This window comes from Mauremys reevesii, linkage group 9, assembly GCF_016161935.1.
Source record: "Mauremys reevesii isolate NIE-2019 linkage group 9, ASM1616193v1, whole genome shotgun sequence".
Classification (NCBI taxonomy): Eukaryota; Metazoa; Chordata; order Testudines; family Geoemydidae; genus Mauremys; species Mauremys reevesii.
Genome location: NC_052631.1, coordinates 49938327 through 49957780, shown reverse-complemented (window position 1 = coordinate 49957780; position 19454 = coordinate 49938327). Strand labels below are relative to the sequence as shown.

Here is a 19454-nt window from a genome sequence, read left to right as displayed (position 1 = left end):
CGTTTGGATTGCAATGATGGTGGCGAGGGTCGCTTTCTGTGCGAGAAACAGCATTGATTCTCGGCCCGCCTGTGCCAGGCTGTGCGTCAGGAAGCTCCTGGCTTTCGAGGATGTGCTTGGGCAATAGGAAGCGGGTGTGGATTTTGATGTCCTTGATAGAACAGATTACAGCCAAGAGGCCTGTCTGCTATCTGAAACCACTAAGATACCAAGGCCTGCTCCTTTAAAGTATGGGCCTTTCCCGGTGCCTCGCCAAAACTCCCTCCCTCTGCTACTGGGCAACATGCTGTGCACAGTTTCTGCTTGGATGGCTGCCCTGTAGTCCGGGGGAGGCTGAGTTCCAGTGGTGCAATAAGCAGGTCGCTTGCGAAGGATCCTCTGTGATAAAGGCGGTGTGTGAATGTAAGCGCCATCTCCTGAACGGTACGTGGGGATCATACGTTACTGTCCCAAAACTTTGGCTGAAATTTCAGATTTTAAGCATAAAGGAGAGTAAAATTAGAGAGATTCTGCTCTTAAAAAGGATTGTGTTGCGTACTAATTAGTGCGTGCAGTTAAGCGTTGTAAGTATCCATCCATTTCCTTCTCCCGCATGGCTCCGCGCTCATTGAAATCCATGCCAGCGGATTGCAGCAATAGTCCCAAGTATGGAGACTGAGAAGCTGTGATGCATGTTAATCACTTCTTCCCTCCTCTGATTTTAGTGGTACTTCACGCCCCACCTCCGACAAAGATCAAGCGGGAACTCCACAGCCCTTCCTCCGAGCTGTCGTCCTGTAGCCGTGATCAGGCTCTCTGCGCTAACTATGGAGACAAGTGCCTCTACAACTATTGGTAGGTAGAACTGAGATTCGTCCCCAGGGCCGCAGAAGGTGGGGGTGCCATGGGGACTGGGAGGCATGGAAACCAGACAGCTGGAGAATCCATCTGAGACAGATGTTGTCACCTCTGTGTTGCTAATGAAACCCCCTCTAGGCTTAGTTGGAGGGGAGATTTGAAAGCGCATTTGCTTTGAGAGCTAGCTTCTTACTAATTAAATTCCTGAGCTCATGGAAGTGAGGGCAGTGCCAGGCTGCACAGAGCATCAAACTTCCTTGTGTTTCCATGAGCACCGTTCGCAATTGCAGATTTAAGTCGTAAAAACAACCCTAAATACACAAATGGGCAGGATTGGCTTCTGAGAGAGGTTTCTTTAGGGCTCTCGTATGTTAACATGCACCAAGGCAATTGTTTTAGACATCCAAAGGGCTGCAGGAATCCTGGACAGCTCTGTGCGTGCAGGCTCCTTCAGGATGCTCATTTCCCTGGAAATGAAATCTACACAACTCTCTAACGCTTAGTGCCATCTAACTGCTAGGGAGCACTAGGTGATGCTCAGCTGCATGTTAACTACTAGTATCAATTAGCAGAGGCTGGTCCATCAAACAGGTCACCGCTAACTCCTGCAAAATACACTGAAAACAGGCCTGAAGGGGGGTGGGGGAAAATATGACAAGTTATTCTCTTACTTTTAATGAGTGGAAGCTAAAATTATCTTTGAGGAAAACGTGTGGCAAGTGTTAAAGCAGGCCCCTGTGACGCAGCCTGTCTGTCACTCTTGTGAAGTACAAAGATTCCCTTGGGGCTGCTAGTAGATCGGGCTGTGTTAGCGCTGTCACTGCCTGACAACCAGGAATGCAAACAAGTCTGAGTGGTTCTGAGCAGTGGGTGAAGCAGCGTGAAAGCTGTACTCACTACATCGTGGTCCTCTCCATCTTCTGTTCACAGTGCCTATGACAGGAAGCTCCCTGCTGGGTTCAAGCCATTAACCCCACCTGCCACCCCCGTGTCCCCTGCCCAGCAGAGTTCCTCGCTTCCTCACCCTCCACCCGCTGTGTCAGTGCAGGCTGCTGCCCATGTTGCCCCAGCAGGCCCGCCGCGGGGGACTCCCCCAGCATCTGCCCCGCATGCTCTCCAGGAGCCAAGGCAGCAAACGTTCGCTGTGCCCCGGCCACCTCATCAGCCCATGCACATGCCAAAGATGATGCCTGAAAACCAGTATCCAGCAGAGCACAGGTAATGAGCCAGGTTTGCTTTATCACATGGTGCATGCACAGCAAGAAGCCGGGTGTCTTGTGTTCTGAACTCTTTCCTCGTTGGTTTTGCTTGTTTGACCAGAGGCGACATGCGGGGTCACATGCCTCTCCACCCTCCCTCCACCCCGCTTGGCTTGTACTGAGCATGCTCACATGGACAGAGCATGCTCAGTAACACTGCTGAAGCCTGTTGCCCTCATGCTTCCCCCTCCCCTGCCCCATCACCATTGGCAGGGATGGGTCATCTCTTGGTTTCACACCATGCGTTGGGGAGAGGAAATACAGTTTTCTATGGGGCGCTGCGGTACCTGTGGCGTAGTTGCTAACATTCCTTCTCCAGTCCTGAAACCACAGGATTATTGTAAGCTGGGGTGGCTGGCTTGTAACCGCACACGTGTCAAGGTACATCGCCTATTTCAGTGTCGAACATTAGGCAAGTTTCTCCCCTTTTCCCTCTCCTAACAGAGAGTGAGCCTGGGGGCTGCCTTGTCCTCCCAAAGGGAAAACAGGGTTACCTCTGACTCCAATACAACAGCTCGCTTCTGGAAAGCCTTCCTTTGCCTTCACAGAGCACTAGAGAATCCTGTCTCGGGACTATGTCTTGGATCCATGCCTAGAGGGCTCTTCTGGCAGTTTGCTCCATTGCCTAAATGATCGATGTTAACTTTGGAAACTTCCTTTGCTGTAGTTTACACCAATTACTTGGATCTCTGCGGATTTTTCTCTGAGTTCTTTTCTTTTGAAAAGACGCAGGTCAGCAGCCTTGGAGACTGTCTGGGCTCTTCCCAGAAGAGACGGCATTAGCCATGATGGCACTGACACCACCCCCCCACCCCCCCCCGAAATTTCTCTCAAACTCCTATGACTTGGGGGGGGGGGGATGACTTCCTCTAGGGATGAGCTGTTAGTTTGGTGTGTCTGCCTGTTTTGCTCGTCAGATTGATGCTGCAGTAAATGTGCCGATCAGTACCAGTGGTGGGTTTTGTTGTAGAAGCTAGTCAAACAGCACTTGGACTGGGACCGCTAAACTAATTTGATTTAGGAAATGGAGCAGCTAGTTCTTTGGATCACAAAGACCCTGGGTGGGATTTGAACTGATTTTAGAGAGGCGATAGGTTCTGTTTGCTATCCATTCCCACTTTGCTTCTGTCGTCACTTACTGATGGCAGTAATTGAGTCTCATTTTTAGAACATGCCTTTCACGTATCTGTAGATACACTTTGGGTATCTTGACCCCCCTGCCCATCTCTTCCCTAGACTGAACATGTCCCATTCTCTTAAGACCAAGGAGAAATTGTTCTCCGAACCTCGCGTTGTATTGCTTTCTTCAGAATTCACTAGTTCCTTTAGAACATTTTTTAGTGTGCTGCCCATACACTAATATAGTACTGACTCAAGCTGAGGATTAATCTGCCTGAGTCCAGCCAGATAATTACGTTCTGCTTTTGCCACGTGAGTCCTCCCTTCACAGAGCCAAGTAGATGAGTTTTGCTTTTTTTGGTGAATTGCACTGTTTCTCTGTTCCTGTTTGAAGTTTAATGCACATATGAAAACTGCAGAGCCTGGATTTTTTTTTTAAAAAAAACGGGCTTGTTGCAACGTTTGTCACTTCCTGCAAGAATCTCAGCTGCTTTCTTCCTCCCTGAGAACATCCTTTAGAGGAGCCAGCACCCTGCCGCCCTGTTCACACGGCCTTGCCAAAACTCCGGGCTGAACATCCTCCACCCTGGTTCAAGTCCTCTGAGCTTTGGGGGTGACGTGCTAGGAGTATTTGTGTGTTCTGCAAAACAAGGCAACATTCCCAACATGTTTGTTTCCACTTTACCCCAACTTTCCAGCAACGCAGACCACAGTGCGAAGCCCTTCTCTACAGTACCACTTGCTTGCTCATCTGTCAATGTAGTCATTCCCTCCTGTCTGGAAATCACTTGACAGTCGTGCTTCCTTGACCTCGGATTATTGTGTTGCTTTTATCGCACTTCTGCAGTTTGTTGGGATTGTACTGTGTATTTTAAGCATAGCTTCCCAAGTGCTTGTAAACCTTCCCGTTGCTGTGTATCTGACACTGCTCCACATTGTTTCTACTCAGTCCATTGCTGGAGAGCACCATGACAGCCCACTTAGTTCTACCTTTCAACCTGAGGCTGAATTTTATCAGTTACTCTGCTTGACTCTTGCCAAGCTGTGTATCCATCTTATTCTATCAAAGTCACCACAGAGAGCTATGTGGAACATATCTGCACACACAAGACCAGCTGCAGTGGCAAAGATGTGCAAAAAAAGCATCTGGGTTCAACCTAGTTTCAACAGTTTGTTTGCTGTTTGTTCATGTCCTTTTCCTTAAGCTGGTGCTGCTAGAACCTGGGTAGGTAGATTGCTTTAAAAGACCTAGATGGGCTTTTCTCTAGTTCAGGGGCCAGGAAGTCTGCATCCTCATCTGTATTCCTTAGTCTGAGTTAGCCACGCCATTGATTTATTCCCTCCGAAGTGCCACAGAGGTGCATGGTGGAGAATTCTTTAAAGATGGAATCTGCTGAAATAACGGGGGAATGGAAGAAGGGGGGCTGGTTAGCTACAAATGGAGCTGGCCTGTCTATCTGTCAGGTTCCCCTATTTCTACCTATGTAAATGGGCGCTTCGTTTTCTGCCTCAGCTGCGGGATGTGGATCGATCCCACAGAGGAACAGGCAGGGCAGGCGGGGGCTATAGTCAAATGAAGGTCAGTGCACAAAGTTGGCCACGCTTTATTTTAAGCAGGATGAGATGTGAAATGCTTCCCTAATCTGCACAAGTGGAAACCATAGGAACAAAAGTCAACACTGGGCTTCAAAAGCTGAGCCCACCTCCCTGGATATCTCGGCTCTCATCTTTCTCCCCTCGCTTCCCCCTACCCACTCCAAAAAAGCCCTAGTGAATGGCACTAGCATCTGAGGTCGCCTTGCAGCCCCCAAGCTCCAGACGACCTGACAGCTATGCTTGGGCTACTGGCTTGCGCCCATCCGGAAGTGCCTCTTCCTGCGGAGGCCATACCACCACAGTGCTAGAGTTTCAGGCTGAAAGGTTAGAGGGGCACCCATCGGAAGTGGAGTAATCCAGGCCCGTCAGCTGCAAAGGATCCAGTTACAAAGGTCCCAGGGGCCTTGGTGCTTGGGAAAGCAACTGATTGGTAGAGATCGCCTTTCAAGGTGCTGAGATGTTGAGTAGCAAATTGTGGGGTGGGGGCTGGGCTGGGCTCCTGTCCACATCTCTCCCAAGTCACAGCACTCAGCCTCTGGAGCATTACAAATAGAGACGGATGCCTTTCACATCCCGATCTCCTCCCCTGCAGGCGCCAGCTGGGGGTTCCCCGGCATACCCTCTGCCTGGGTACAGCAAATCGTAACTTGTGCCTGCCGCTGGCATACGCCTGGGCACCTTTCAGTGGCTTCCTTAACTGGAGCGTTAAGGATCCAGGATGGCTGTGCAACAAGGTTCAGCAGCGGGCCACTTGGCTAGAGGTGCCTCAGATGGGCTGTGTTCTGCAATGGCCCAGGTTGATCTCTGCCAGCTTGAGCATCCATGAGAGCTCGGAGGCCCACACCCCACCGGGGAGTTAAATGCTTAATCCCAGCCCCAGAGGCAGATTAGAGGCCACTTGGCTTTCTCAGGTTGGAATGGATTCAGCGTTATGTAATTGCCGGCTCCTCAGTCCAAGCTGTGTGACAGTGCAGGAGCAGAACTTCCTGGGGCTCTTCTCTCCTCTGTCCCCTGTCCATGGGGTCTTGTCCTCAGCAAGGGGTAGGAACAGGACTCCCTGGTCCCCCCTGGAGGCAGGTATTCATCTCACATGCCTGCTGTAAGGTCATGGCCAAGTGGGCCCCTCTTCTGGGACCTAGAACTTGCCATGCCACGTCTGTGTGAATTTCCTTGATGCAGGCGGCCTTGTTTACCAATAGCTGGCTAGCGGGCTCTTGACCAAGGAGCCAGTAGCGATGGCCTGGCCAAGAGGGACTGAACTGACTTGCTCCGAATGCCCCACCCATGAAGATGATGAACATCCCGGAAAGGCAGGGGAGGGCAGTGACATGTCATTCCCCCACCCTCATCTGGATGTAGCCTGGTGATGGCTCCCATAGCAGCACAGGAGGCAGGTGTGGGGAGGGGCCTAAGGCCAAGCTGCGCTGGCTGAGTGGGTGTGTTCCCCTACTTGGATGATGGGCTAATCCAGGGCAGTGTGGCACAGGTTGCATCTCCTGATTCCATCTCCAGGGTTTTTGATGAGCTACTCAGATACCAGCTTGTGCCTGGGGAGTGGAGCACTTGGGAGCTGGGCCAGATGTTGGAGGGAGTGAAACAGGTTTGGCCAGACTGGGCCTGCCCCACCTCTCATGAGCATCTCTTGACTTGGTCTGCACAAAAACTGCTTGAATGCTGCCTTCACCTGCCTGAGTCTGCCACGGGCCAAATCCATCCGGGCCCACATGGCTGCTGGTTTTGTCTTATCCTGAGTGGTGGGTTGACAAGGGACTGCAGAGACCCTGATCATAAAGTTCACGTAGGGCTTGGTAGCCTAACTGCACCCCATTTAAAAAGCCATCTGCATTGTGGGGGACCGTGGTGGTCCTGACAACGTTGCTGGTTCGGTTTGAGCCATGTTGCTCCTGTGATGAGCTAGCTTTGTGTGTGGAAAGCCACTTTCCAGGTGGAGGTGACTGTGGTGCTCTCAACGAGGGAGCTCCTTGCCCACCATCTACCCTGTCCTCCAAGGAGAAGATGGTGCCATTGGAGACTCTTCCCCAAGATGGTGTTTGAACTCTACCAAGGCTGTAGCCCTGCCAACATCCTTCCCACAATGCTGCTTCAATTCCACAAGGCCCTTCTCCGCATGCTTGGTGCCACGGGGTTCTAACACCCCACTTCTCCTTTCATGTGCCCCAGGTCCCCAAGTAAAAGGCTGGCTGAATGCGAGTCACTGCTGTGAGCTGGCCCACTTACAGCCACCAGCAGGTGTCTCTCCCCTCGGTGCTTACGAGGGCCTTGCCCTCCTCTCCCCTCTGTTATCGCATCCCCTGGTTTTGGGTCATTCTGTGGAGGTGATGGGCTCGCTTTTTTGGACAGCCTTTGCTTCCCGCTGGCTGGAAGGGTCCATGGTTGGTAGCTAGAGCCTTGGGAGGGATCAAGACATGTTTTTCCCCCCAGTGCAATATGACTGCCTGTAGAGCCCCCGAACTCTAAGGTTTTTGGTTTCTATCTGTCTCTCCCTGGGGAGTAAGAAGCCCAGGACTGAGAATCCTTTCATGATAACTGCAGAGAAGCAGGGTTACAAGCTAACCCTCACCTCTCTTTAAAAGACCAAACCAGGCCCTTGGCCCAGCCCTGACCGGCGGCAGCAGCAGCACACTCCCAGCCACATGGGAAACCTCCCATCTAACCTAGTTCTCAAACTCCATAATTCTCTGCTATACAGTCTCTGTTCAACTACCTGGTAGGAGCTGGTTCCTCCCCGGTGAATGGTTTGAGAGGCAATTGGAGTAGGTGAATGCCCCCTGAGCCCTACTTATAAATGCCCTCTCCATCCATTCCACGGTGCTTCCATATTGGCTCCTGGCGGGGAGTGGGAGCATTGCTCAGAAACCTAAGGCTGCAGCTAGTTAGCTCAGAATTGCAGCTCGGCCTGTGTTTCAGAGGGCGAGTGCATTTGACACCTGTAATATCAAGTTGATGAATGTCTTTGGTGGGGTTCCTGGGCATTGCCAATAGCGGCTGGCAGTGGGGAAAACAGAGCTAGGTATTTTACTCTTGTTAGGGTAATGAGGGTGAGTTCCTATGGGCTGCCTGTTCGGCAGAGTTGGGAATGGATGATTTCACCGTACAGTAACACCTCTCTCTCTCTTTCTCCTTTTCCCCCCCACCCTCCCCCCCAAAAGGTTTCAGAGACAGCTGTCTGAGCCCTGCCACCCTTTCCCTCCTCCGCCAGGCCTTCCTGGAGACAGTCGCCCCGTCTACCACAGGCAGATGTCCGAGCCTATAGTCCCGGCCGCTCCGCACCCTCCTCAGGGATTCAAACAGGAGTACCATGATCCCCTCTATGAGCACGGTGTCCCGGGCATTCCAGGGCCTCCAAGGCATGGATACCAGTCTCCAATGGGCATTAAGCAGGAGCCCAGGGATTACTGCATTGACTCAGGTTCGTATGGGAGTTGGGTCTCCAGCTCTGGAGATGTCGCTGAAAGGTTTAGCCAGGACCCCGCCTTGGTGCCTTTGCTGTAGTGTTCCTCGTGCACAGGACCCTGGGCCCCAGGGCTTCACGGAGGCTGTTGAGCACCCTCTTCTGAGGAACAGACCCCATTTGGAACTTGCGGACCTCAGCCAGCGCCTGTAGGGAGTGCGGTGTCTCAGAAAGGGAAACCGCTCCCTAGGGTGGAGTGCAGGCACTGCAGCAGCTGCAGAATGCTGGCAGGGGGAGTGTGGAGAAGTCACTCCCCACAGCTCTGTTGAAGCCGAACAGCATATTGGTTCATGCCCTAAGATGGAGCAGGCGCTGCTATGTCCTCTCAGTCCGCTGGGTGATTTCCAAGCACAGCGAGGGACCGATGGGGAAGGGAACAGCAGTGTTTACATACAGCAGCCTGTTGGCTTTCTCATGCCAACAAAATGCCTCCAAAGAACCCCTGCTGGCAGTAGGTCAGTGCCCAGGCCTTGCTGAGGCCCTGTGGAAGGAAGCGCCTTCTGCCCGTAACCTAGCACCCCGTGCGCAAGCGGTCTGTGTGGCTGGAGTCTTTCCCCGAATTGCTGGGGTGCGGAGCAGGTTGATGCAGCGAGTTCCAGCTGATTCACACACTCCAGGCTAGAGCCGAGCTGGTATCTCCCCATCTCCCAGCCAGCACTGGGGAGCAGGTTGATGCAGCGAGTTCCAGCTGATTCACATACTCTAGGCTAGAGCCGAGCTGTATCTCTCCCCATCTCCCAGTCAGCGCTGGGGGGGCTGCAAAGTGCCACTAGATCTGTCGCGCTAGGAGAGGAACAGAGCTGCAGTTGGCCCACCTGCCTCTGCTGAGGTTTAGCTGGCAACTTCCTCTAACGCGTCTTGATAATGTTGCATTAAAGCGGTGACCTGTGTGACCTAGACGTTTCCCACTGTGGGTGTGGGAAACCGCGCCCCGCACGCTGCCTCCAAGCTAATGTCTAACCGAGTTAGAATGTCAGATGACTCGTTCTTTATACACAAAAAAAAAAAAAAAAAGCATCAAGCACTCAACAGATGTTGCTGTATCTAAGCTCCAGTAATCTGCACAGTGGTCCTGCTCGACCGGGCTGCAGACCTATGTGCAGAACGCCGCCTCCTCCCCACCTTCCCTTAGCTCACGGGGGGCAAAGGTTATCTGAGCACACAGAGTTATGTGGGCTCGGGCTAAGCTTTCCCCTTGGCCCCAGGTAGCCGACTCTGATGACCCATTGTGTGATTTCTGCTGGCTGCTGACAGTGCAGGGCCTAGCTACACAACAGAAAATCCTCTAATCGCCTTAGGCCTAAAAATACGGTGACCTCTCAAAGGCAGGATTGAATGCAGTCGTCAGCAACAAAATGGAGCAGATGCGTGTGGGGGGGGGGGGTGTCTAAATTTTTAGAAGGACTCTTGTTTATCTTCAACTTTCCTCCCTTCTCGTGTTGCTTGAGCTATTTAGGAGAAGACAAAATATTGGGCTTGGTCTCTTTTAAGACCATCTACTAACGTGGATTGTTGAAACAGACCTTTCCCTATTGAGTGTCTTCAAATCGCCTTTGCAAAGTCAATTTGGATTGCCTTTTCCAAACCACGAAGGAGCCTGTACTTTGTGCTGATAACCTCTCGCTACTCATTTTGAGACCTTGTGCCATTGCAAAGAGATGGGAGTGAATGAGAAGGGGGCTGTCCCTTGTAGGAAGAGGAGAAGAGCTGGTTTATAAGACCTCCAGGATAAATATGCTGTACCTGCAGTTGCAGTAGCATATTCACGCCCACAAATTCAGGACACCTCAGTTTAGTCTCTGATTTATCTTTCAAGTTGAATCCGAGGGGGTAAATAGTCACATGGGCTAGGAATAGTTCAGAGCTATGAGCCTGCCTGTTTTCCGAGGCTTCTCATTTCCTAGATGAGGGGGAGTTCTCTGTTCAGAGACGTCTGCAAGTCAAAGCGAACATTGAGTGATTGATCAATCTTTCGAGCAGTCCCTGAAATCTTATGTGGGGAGCTCTCACCTCTTGAGCGCCTCTTGCTGCTGCGTGCAGTACTGCAGCCCTTTTTCTGATCCCAGGGCCCCTTGTAGGTTGTTGCTCTCGCCTGGCAGGTCTTCAGCGGTTCAGCCTCTGGCTGGTCACACAGTCAAAACGAACCCTTCCAGGGTAGCAAAAGTCCAGCAAAACTGTCTGTCTGCCCTCACCTCCGTCTTCAGCCCCAGCTCTGGGCCCTTTAAACTGAGACCTTAGGTTGGACTGCCAAACGAGCCTTGTCCCCATCTCAGGTTTGACACCACTTCCCTGGGGAGAGGGGGAACATGGAGCCCCCACTGCTCTGGGTGCCAGCCAAGGGACCCAGCAGCCACACACAGCTCCCTGCTATTCATTGCTGCTGCTTCCCTGGGCCTCTTCCCACCTGGACCCTTTAGCCTCCCACCTTAGCTTGGAGTTGATGTTCCCAGGGCGTCTCTCTCCCCCAGCTTAAGCAAGTGCAGCCCGGATCAAACCCCGGCTGCCCCTCGAGCTCCTGTGGCCAGAGAGGAGCCGCTGTCCCTCTGGTCCCAGCTGAGCTCTGGCTACTTCTGGGAGGCCTCTCCAAGCAGGCCTGGAGGGGACCCCCTTCTGCTGCTTCTGCCCTGAGTGGGAGTGGTAGGGACAGGCCCTGCCATAGGGTGCTGGGAAGACAGGGTGTGCCCTATCATATGTCACCACACTAGAATCGCTTGTAGGGCTGTGTGATCTCGCGGGGTTTCCTGCTCACATTACGCTGCCAATCCCGGGTGGGAGGCACGCAGCATGCCGAGGAGCAGCACCAGGGCCCCGGGAGGATGCTCCAGCCCGTGATGGGGTGACACTGACCCCGCCCAGCAAGCGAAGGTGCTGAGCCATTGCGCCTGCTGACCACATGCACAGCGGCTGTGTAACATTCCCAGGGGGGCCAGTGCAGGGCTATCTCAGCAGGCTGCTTCTGCTGTGCCATGTGGCCAGGGTGTAGTGCTGCCTGGTTCAGCACAGACTTAACTCGGCTGTTGTCTTGATTGCAGAAGTGCCTACCTGCCAGTCGTCGTACATGAGAGGAGGGGGCTACTTCCCCACAGGCCAGGAGGGTAAGTGTGCACGCGTGTACACAAGACGGAGTACTGCGGGGACGGCCATGGGTGCACAGTTGTGTGTCATTGACTGGGGAAGAAGGTTGTGGAGGCTACTGACGCAAAGGACCCTGAGAAGAGTGTCCCTTGACAGTGCTGCTACAGTAACAGAACCACCACTGCTTTAGAAAGGGAGAGGCCTAGGAACTTCCCTGGTTCTGGTACCCACCCCCGCCCATCTGTAGCTTCCTTTCTGTGCTGGGGTGAGTCCAGCACCACTGTGAAAGCAGGTGGAATGGCAAACCAGCGTCACTGCTGATTTAGAGATCCAATCTGCCCCTTACCAGGCGTCTGTATCCTTCCGTATGACTGTTGAGACTCCCATTTACCACAGCATGAGTTCTTCCTTCCTGCCCCGCTCTTGGGTGTATTAGACAGTGGTACAGGCGGCTGTGCCTGATGCAGCTGCTAATAATAGTGCATCTCCATTTCAACTGACGCTTCACCTGAGCTAACAGACCATCCCAGCTGTGTGAGAGAGCAAGGGGAAACCACGCTGCCTTGCTCAGCCACACATCTTGACGGCCGCATGCTTGGCTGTACCCTTTAGTCTGGGATAACATGCCTGATAGAGACAGTAAGAGGGTTTTCAGTTACTGGAGCTACATGGGGTGGGGAAGAGGAGAAATCTGAACGGCATTTGGCCAGCGGAGTGGCTTTCAGCTCGCTCATTGAACTAGTCTAGACAGGTTTTCTGCCAGCAAATAGAATCTAACGTTCTGAGGGCCAGGCCAAGTGAGCCGATGCACCGTTTAGCCCAGAAATGGGACTGTGCTTGGATGTGCTTCTTGCAAGTGAAATGTGCTGACTTTCTAAAGCTGTTAGCTTTGTGCCTGGCCTCAAGGTGAAGGGGAGGAAACAATCCATGGTCCAAATCTGCCCATAGACCAGTAGGGTTTGGGCCTGAGCATTAGATAAGTCCATCCAAAAGACAGGTCTGAATGAGTTTGCGCAGTCAGGAATATGGTGGTTTTTACAGGTTCTAACTCTCCAGTAGTGCCTTTGCTAACCCCAGCACAAAGGTCCTGCTTGGCTTTAGCCTGGAATCCAACCAAGGCCGTGTTTGTGGCTATGGCGTTGTAGCAGCTGGGATTTCGCTGGTCTCAGTTGGGTCTTTTGGGCATTCTCAATGGTCTCCTGAAAGCCTTTTTAGTGTGTTTGTTTTGCTGAGCTGGCTGGTGGACAGTCAGCATTCATTAATGCCACCGGCTGCCTGTCCCGGTAGGATGGTGGGGAAATGTTCTGCTAGAATTTGGGGATCTGGATTCATACCAGACAAATTTCAGTTTTCTAAGAAACTGCATAAGATGGGCCTCAAATAAAGCCACAGTCTCTGTAAGCAAAGGGGATAGCTGGCAGATATCCAGGAGATTTCTGATCTGGGGTTGGGTTGGTTCAATGGCACAATCAGCTAATCACACCTCTGCACCCATATCATGCATGCTTCAGCATAGGTCGCCTCTCCGGTCTGGACTGCGGTGCTAACAGGCATGCTTTCCTCCTAGGATTTTCCTATGAAAAAGATGCCCGGTTGTACTTTGATGACACCTGCGTGGTGCCGGAGAGGCTGGAAGGTAGGATACTGGCTGTAATGCGGCAGGGTGGGGGGGCAGGCATGGAGCTGCCTAATAGAATTCCCATGGCCAGCTCTTATGAGGAAAACGGGGTACGAAACCCAAGCCAGTGGCAAAAGGATGCCAGAGCTGGGCTCTGTAGCCAGGCCCCACTCTCTATCCATGGCATGGTGACATCCTCGGGCAGCCTCATTCTAGGGCTAGAGACCAGCCAGGCTGGCCCTGAGTGCAGGAGACAGCAGGTCAGCAGCGAGCCAGCAGCCTGCGGTGCTGGGAGCAGGTGATCTAACAAGTCTCTCCTCCCATGCAGGGAAAGTGAAGCAGGAGCCCACCATGTATCGGGAGGGGCCTCCTTACCAGAGACGAGGGTCGCTGCAGCTCTGGCAGTTCCTGGTCACACTCCTGGATGACCCGGCCAATGCCCACTTCATTGCCTGGACAGGCCGGGGCATGGAGTTCAAGCTGATTGAGCCCGAAGAGGTACGGAACCAGACACGAGACTTGCCAGTGGCTGCTGGCTTGGTTACGACCCAGAAACAAAGGCCTCTGTTCCCAACACACTTCCCCGCAGCACTCTGGGCATTGCCTGGTGCAGTGCGGGGGGAACAGCAGGGGAAGGGTTGAGTCTAATGGTGTTTAATAGTTTACTGCAGTGGTCCCCAACCTTTTCCGGGTGGCAGGCGCCAGATGACGAGCCACTGAGGACTGTGGCCGGCGGACAAGCATCCGCAGAAATGCCGCAGAGAAGCGGCAACGTCAAGAGGCGTCGCCGCCGAAAATCAGCGGCATTTCAGTGGTGATGCCTCTTGATGACACCGCTTTTTGGCGGATGCTTGTCCTGCCGGCCAGTACGCGGGCGCACTTAGATGCCCTGGCAGGCACCATGGCGCCCGTGGGCACCGCGTTGGGGACCACTGCTTTACTGGAAACGAATGACTGGCTTGGAGCCTCAGGCTGATCAGGGCTCTCTCCTTTCCACCCGTCTCTCTCCCTAAATGGTGGGTGGGGGAAGGGGGATAGGGAACATCTTTGCTGGGGGCATGGAGTATGCTCTGGATCTCCAGAGGGGAGACCTGTGGGCACTGAGCAGGGGCTGTGTATAGCGGCTTTGCAGCCTCTTGAGGGAGGCTGGACGAGGCAGGCAGAGCCTTGGGATGGAGCAAATGTAGCCTCCTTGGTATATGCTTGGGCAGTGGTGGGGAATAGTCTGGCTCTTGCCCGGTGCTGGAGGAGGTCTGAGACTCTGGCTCCCCTAGGACGGGGGCGCTGAGCTCTCCGTTTGCAGAGTCAGTGCTGGGCTAGCCATGCCATCTGCCTCTCACTGGAAATGCAGAGGGTACAGATTGGGTGAGTGCTGGAGCTTGGGCAAGAATATGGAGGTAGATTTATGGTTGGTGCTGGGGCCTCAATCGCTGTAGTGGAAACATCCAGCAGTGAGATAGTTAATGTTGATATTTAGACTGTCATTGCTAGGTTTCAGAGTCAACATACAGCACAGTGAGGGGAGAGGAGCAGTTCCCATCTCTCAGAGCTGTCTGCCAGCTCAGGCAGGCACTGCTGCCTCTGCTATGCTTTGTTCCTGTGGGTGAAGGGAGTGTGTTTTCTGTTTGCTTACTTGGGGCTGTTTTGCTGTTCCAAGGGCTAGAATGGATTTCAAATGGACATGTAGATTCTAGAGCAAGGGCGGGATTCTGCAGCCGGGCACTACAGGCAATCGCAGGTGTGGTGGCCATCACACATGCAAGTCCTGCCAGCAGCGTAGTCTGTAGCTTTAATTTTACATTCAGTCTGCTTTTGAGTGGTCTTCAAGATGTAAAAGCCAGCAATGCTGTCTCCACTGGCAACTGGAGCAATTAACCTGCAACTTCCAGCCCCAATTCCTGTCTCAGCAGACCACGAAAAGAGAACTGTCATGTGGAAATCTGTCCCTCCCACCCCAGAACAGCTGGGAACCCCAAACAGGGCCGTTTCGAGTGCAAAGGTGTAACAAGGGGGTTACTGCTGTGATGCCAGTGTAAGCCATGCCCTGCTCAGGTCCCTCTGCCCGTATTCCCACCGGCAGTGACGGTGCTTTGCCCAGGGCTGAGACGCGCAGGTTGCCTTTGGAAGAGTGTTCCCTCTTGTGGAACCAGACTGCCTCCTCCGCAGCCCCAGTTCATTTGTCCTTCACGCACAGGAGCCCATTGCATTGTGACTCCCATGGGTGACCCTGGGTAGGGCCCTGTGTCACAGCTTGTTGTCGGGTCTTCTCCCGCCTGTAACATAGCCCAAGGGAAACGTGTTGAACAGATGGCACAAGCCCAGGTCTCCAGGGGTCCTGCTGTGTCGGAGTCCCAGATTGGTAGCAAGCAATCTGCCAACCAGGAGCCCTGGCTGCTTGTGTCATTATCTCCTATGCTGTAGCAGCCAGTTCATGCGCTCTCCCTGGGCACTTCATGAGACTCATTCCTTCCCTTTCGCTCTAGCATGTTTCCTTCCCTGCCCACGTGGCCCTGGGCTGGCCCAGCACTTTCCAGGTGCATTGGACACCTAGCCGGGTCCATGAGGTTTCCACTGTAGCTGTCAGCTCTGCCCTGGTGATCCCAAGAAGGCACTGGGCTTCTTAAATCACCCTCTGTGAGGAGCATCAGGGCATGTTTGCAGGGTGACGCAGAGGAAGAAGCAGTTTAAGTAATTGAAACCAGCTGCATCGCTGAGCAGTGCACTCTGGGTAATGATCCATAATCTCTATTGCGCTGTGCATGGAAATTGTGGTTTTCAAACGGCTTTTTTGGCAGGCTCCCTAATCAAGTGGCTTTGATTGTCTTCCAGTTGAGCACCCTCTGAACGCTGACAGGCGGCTCTTCAGTCTGTAAATGCTTTCGCCATGCGTCTGCTTTTATTGCCTTTGTGGGACGGGGGGAGGATGGAGTTAAGGGGGGGGCAGGGAATGCAAGGGGGGGGGGGTGGAACATGTGGCAAAAACCCACCAGAGCACAAGGAGCCATGGTCCCTGGGATGCCGCTGCCTCTCCTTTGTGGAGGAGATATGACAGGAGTCATGTAATCTCCCCGGGCCAAGAGCAAGCTAGGCAGGGAAGCCAAGCTCTCTTCTATCGAAGTGCTAAGTGGCCCACATGCTCCTGGAGCAGTCCCCAGCCAGGGCCTGGCTAGCTATGAGTAGGCCTCGTGGGGCTCACCAGCGCACAGTGTCCATGAAGCAGTGAGACAGACAGAGCTCTTCTGCGGCCCCCTCCATTAGCGGAGCCTTGATGCTGGAAGACGATTACGTAACCATAGCTACCGGGCTGCTTGGAAGCCCTGCGTGTACAAACACTCCTCTTGTTGCATATGGAAGTGATGGCAGGAAGAGGCTGTGACTGAACAGACAGCGTGCTCTGGAGGCACTTCCAGAGCTGCTGGGGGGGAGGAGTGAGGGGGGTGCCTTCCTGCCTACAGTGGTGTAGCACCTTACAGCTTTCACTGAGGAAAGGCCAATGGCGGGGGACGGGGAGAAGTGATAGCGGGGCTTCCTTTTCCCTCCAGAGGTCGCATCTTGGCTTTGAAGTGCTTAGATTTCTAGCAAATAAGTCATTGCTGTTCTGCTGCTCCTTGTTAAACAGACTGAGTGTCTGCGTTAGCAGGAGCTGGCTCCACAATCTGTGCCCATTCCCTTCCACGAGCCATGAATACAGACCAAATCACTGAACCTTATGGAAGAGGGATCACCGTTTCCTCTTAGGCTTAGAGCAGGGAAGGGGATGGAGAGAGATATTACGTTCCACAGGCGTGGCTTGGGAGGCTAAACCCAGGTGCCTCTCTGATTAGCTAGACCAGGTATACCTTTGCCCTGATTTTAAACAGCTGAAGCGGAGAGCAGCTCCCCCACCCGCTAGCCACTTTGCTGTTGTAACTAGAGGTCCTTGGGCCAGTTTCTCACCCCTCTGCAACTCACCTGGTGAACAGAAAAGTGTTCCTCCAACCTGAACATTTGCCAGGGGGATTTACCTGCCCTGCCAGTCAGTGTTGCCATTTGAACTGCTCTGTTTTCAGCTCGGGTTGCCGCCTCAGGCCTGTGCGTGCATTTCCCCTCTGTTACAATGCCTCAGGTGGACGGGGTTTGGCTTAGTGCACTTAGTGTCAGGAAATCCCATTAATCTATCTCCAAGTGGATAATGGTGCCGCATGGCTTATTGTCCATTCCAGAAATCCCCTGGGAAGGGGCGGATTGGTTGGCAGCAGCCTCATGTCATCAGATTCCTGCTCCCGAAGGGAACGGAAATGAGTAAACCTCTTCAGGCTACTCTGGAATCTGCTTAGAAATGACCGGGTTCTCTTGCAGCCCATTAGCAGCTCCTGCCTATGGCTGCCTCTCTCAGGTTTCTGAGGTGACCGTTCTAGTAATTCCTTATTGACTGCAACCAAAACCACAGAGCTTAGCTGCTGCGTGCTAATGGCTAGTGGTCGATAACCCGGGGGTTGGGTAGAAGTGATTGCTATATTCTGAGGCCCCGGGTGACTCGGGGTTGGTAATGGGACACAGAGCCTGGTGGTGGTCGCAGGGTTGAGTCCAGCGGCCATTGTTTGGCTGCTCTGTGATGTATGAGCAGTAGCTGGTTTAGGCCCAATTTCTCGTAGACACACGAGCACATAACAAGCCACCACCTTGGCTAGTGCAAGGACCGAATGGTATGTGCAGGTGCCGGCTGTGCCTGGGTCTATATCTGTTGGAGGACTCTGGTCACCAAGGCTCTTGGGGACCTCTTTCAGTAGCACTAACCTTTGGCAAACCCATCAGAGGTGCCCCTGGGTCTTCATGTCTGTCTCCTCTCCCCTCAGGTAGCTCGACGCTGGGGAATCCAGAAGAACCGACCAGCCATGAACTACGACAAGCTCAGCCGTTCTTTGCGCTACTACTATGAAAAGGGCATCATGCAGAAGGCAAGTAGGTCACCGCTGCCTGTCAATAGCAGACCAGATGCCTGAGGGTTGAGGGCTGGTGCATGGGGACAGCCCCTCTGGGTGAGGGGGCAGGGACTGGCGGCAGGGGCAGGACAGCATGAGGAGTGCTCACAGCTAATCAGATTCCTGAGTTGCTGCAGAACCTTTCAGGAGCGAGAGCCGGGTCCCATGGCTTCTGTCGCTCTGGGGACAGACACTTGGAAGAGGGAAGTGACTCCACCAAACCGAGGCAATGGGAAACCATGATGTAACCTGGTTTGGGGCAGGGGCTGTTAGGGGAGAGACTGGGGCACCAATTAAATTTTTTAGCATCTCATGGGCGAACTGTAAAGATGCAGCCTTATGGAAACGGAATGCAAAGCAGCGAAGCGTTAATTGTTCTGTTAGGGGTGCAGCTGTCATACTAAAATAATGACAACCCTAGCATGGCTGCCAGTGTGCCTAAACCTAGACTGAGCTGTTACGGGCACATTTATACCAGTATAGCTGCGTCCGTGCTAGGGGATTGTGGTTCATTGGCTATTCCGCTTTCACCCCCAATCTATTTCAAGCTAGATGGAGATGGTCTGTAGACCAGCTCTCTCCTCTATACTCTAATAAACTACCAGATGAAGCACTTCAGAACTGGAAAGCTGGTTTAGCCCCATGGAGGCTGTCTTTTTTACAGTAGCTTCAATGAAAAGCCCTCGGAAGTGTTGTGCTGCTTTTCACTGGGAGAGGAGCAAAGTTTGCCTTAACAAATGACAATGAATATCCCAATCCAAACAGCAGTGCTGGGAACGTGAGCATACCCTGGAGTCAGGGGCCTTGTGAATGAATCCTTCAGCCCTTATGCAAATTGTACCATTTAACTTCTAATAATGTCCGAATGAGTGCTCAGTTAAGGGCTTCATTCAATATTCTGCCCACTAGTGGAAGAACTGAGACATCTCATTCTAATCTACATCAATGTGTCCTGAGCCACGTGTGGCAGCTGAGATTCTAAGAACATAACAGCTATACTGGCCATACTAATGGCCCATCTAGCCCAGTATCCTGTCTTGTGACAGTGGCCAATGCCAGGTGCTTCAGAGGGAATGAACAGAACAGGGAATTATCAAGTGATCAGTCCCAGAGCATGGGGTTGCATTCCTGACCATCTTGACTAATAGCCATTGAGGGACTTATCCTCCATCAAGTTATCCAATTCTTTTTTTGAAGCCAGTTATATTTTTGGCCTTCACAGTGTCCCCTAGCAATGAGTTCTATAGGTTGACTGTTCATTGTATGAAGAAATACTTTCTTTTGTTTGTTTTAAACCTGCTGCCTATTAATTTCTTTGGGTGACCACTGGTTCTTTTGTTATGTGAAGGGGTAAATAACACTTTTTTTTTTCTCCACACCATGATTTTATAGACATCTATCATATTCCTCCCCTTAGACTTTTCATCTTGGAAAAGAGATGACTGTCCTTTTAATCTCTTCTCATTTTGTATGGATACTTGGGATTGTTTTCCAGTGTGCATTACTTTGCATTTATC

At 52.7% G+C, this 19454-nt stretch overlaps 1 protein-coding gene across 5 annotated transcripts in view; it reads left to right on the top strand.

Annotated features, from left to right (window-relative positions):
• Positions 1 to 19454, top strand: part of ETV5 (ETS variant transcription factor 5) — a 47993-nt gene that overhangs the window by 25947 nt on the left and 2592 nt on the right. For 4 of the 5 annotated variants that reach the window (XM_039489186.1, XM_039489187.1, XM_039489184.1 and 1 more), the window contains exons 6-12: positions 705 to 834; positions 1768 to 2055; positions 7982 to 8241; positions 11316 to 11378; positions 12926 to 12994; positions 13305 to 13474; positions 17812 to 17913. In XM_039489186.1, coding sequence (XP_039345120.1) covers positions 705 to 834; positions 1768 to 2055; positions 7982 to 8241; positions 11316 to 11378; positions 12926 to 12994; positions 13305 to 13474; positions 17812 to 17913 — 1082 coding nt within the window. The remainder of the gene's footprint in view (positions 1 to 704; positions 835 to 1767; positions 2056 to 7981; positions 8242 to 11315; positions 11379 to 12925; positions 12995 to 13304; positions 13475 to 17811; positions 17914 to 19454) is intronic. The other variant, XM_039489188.1, reaches the window with a different exon arrangement.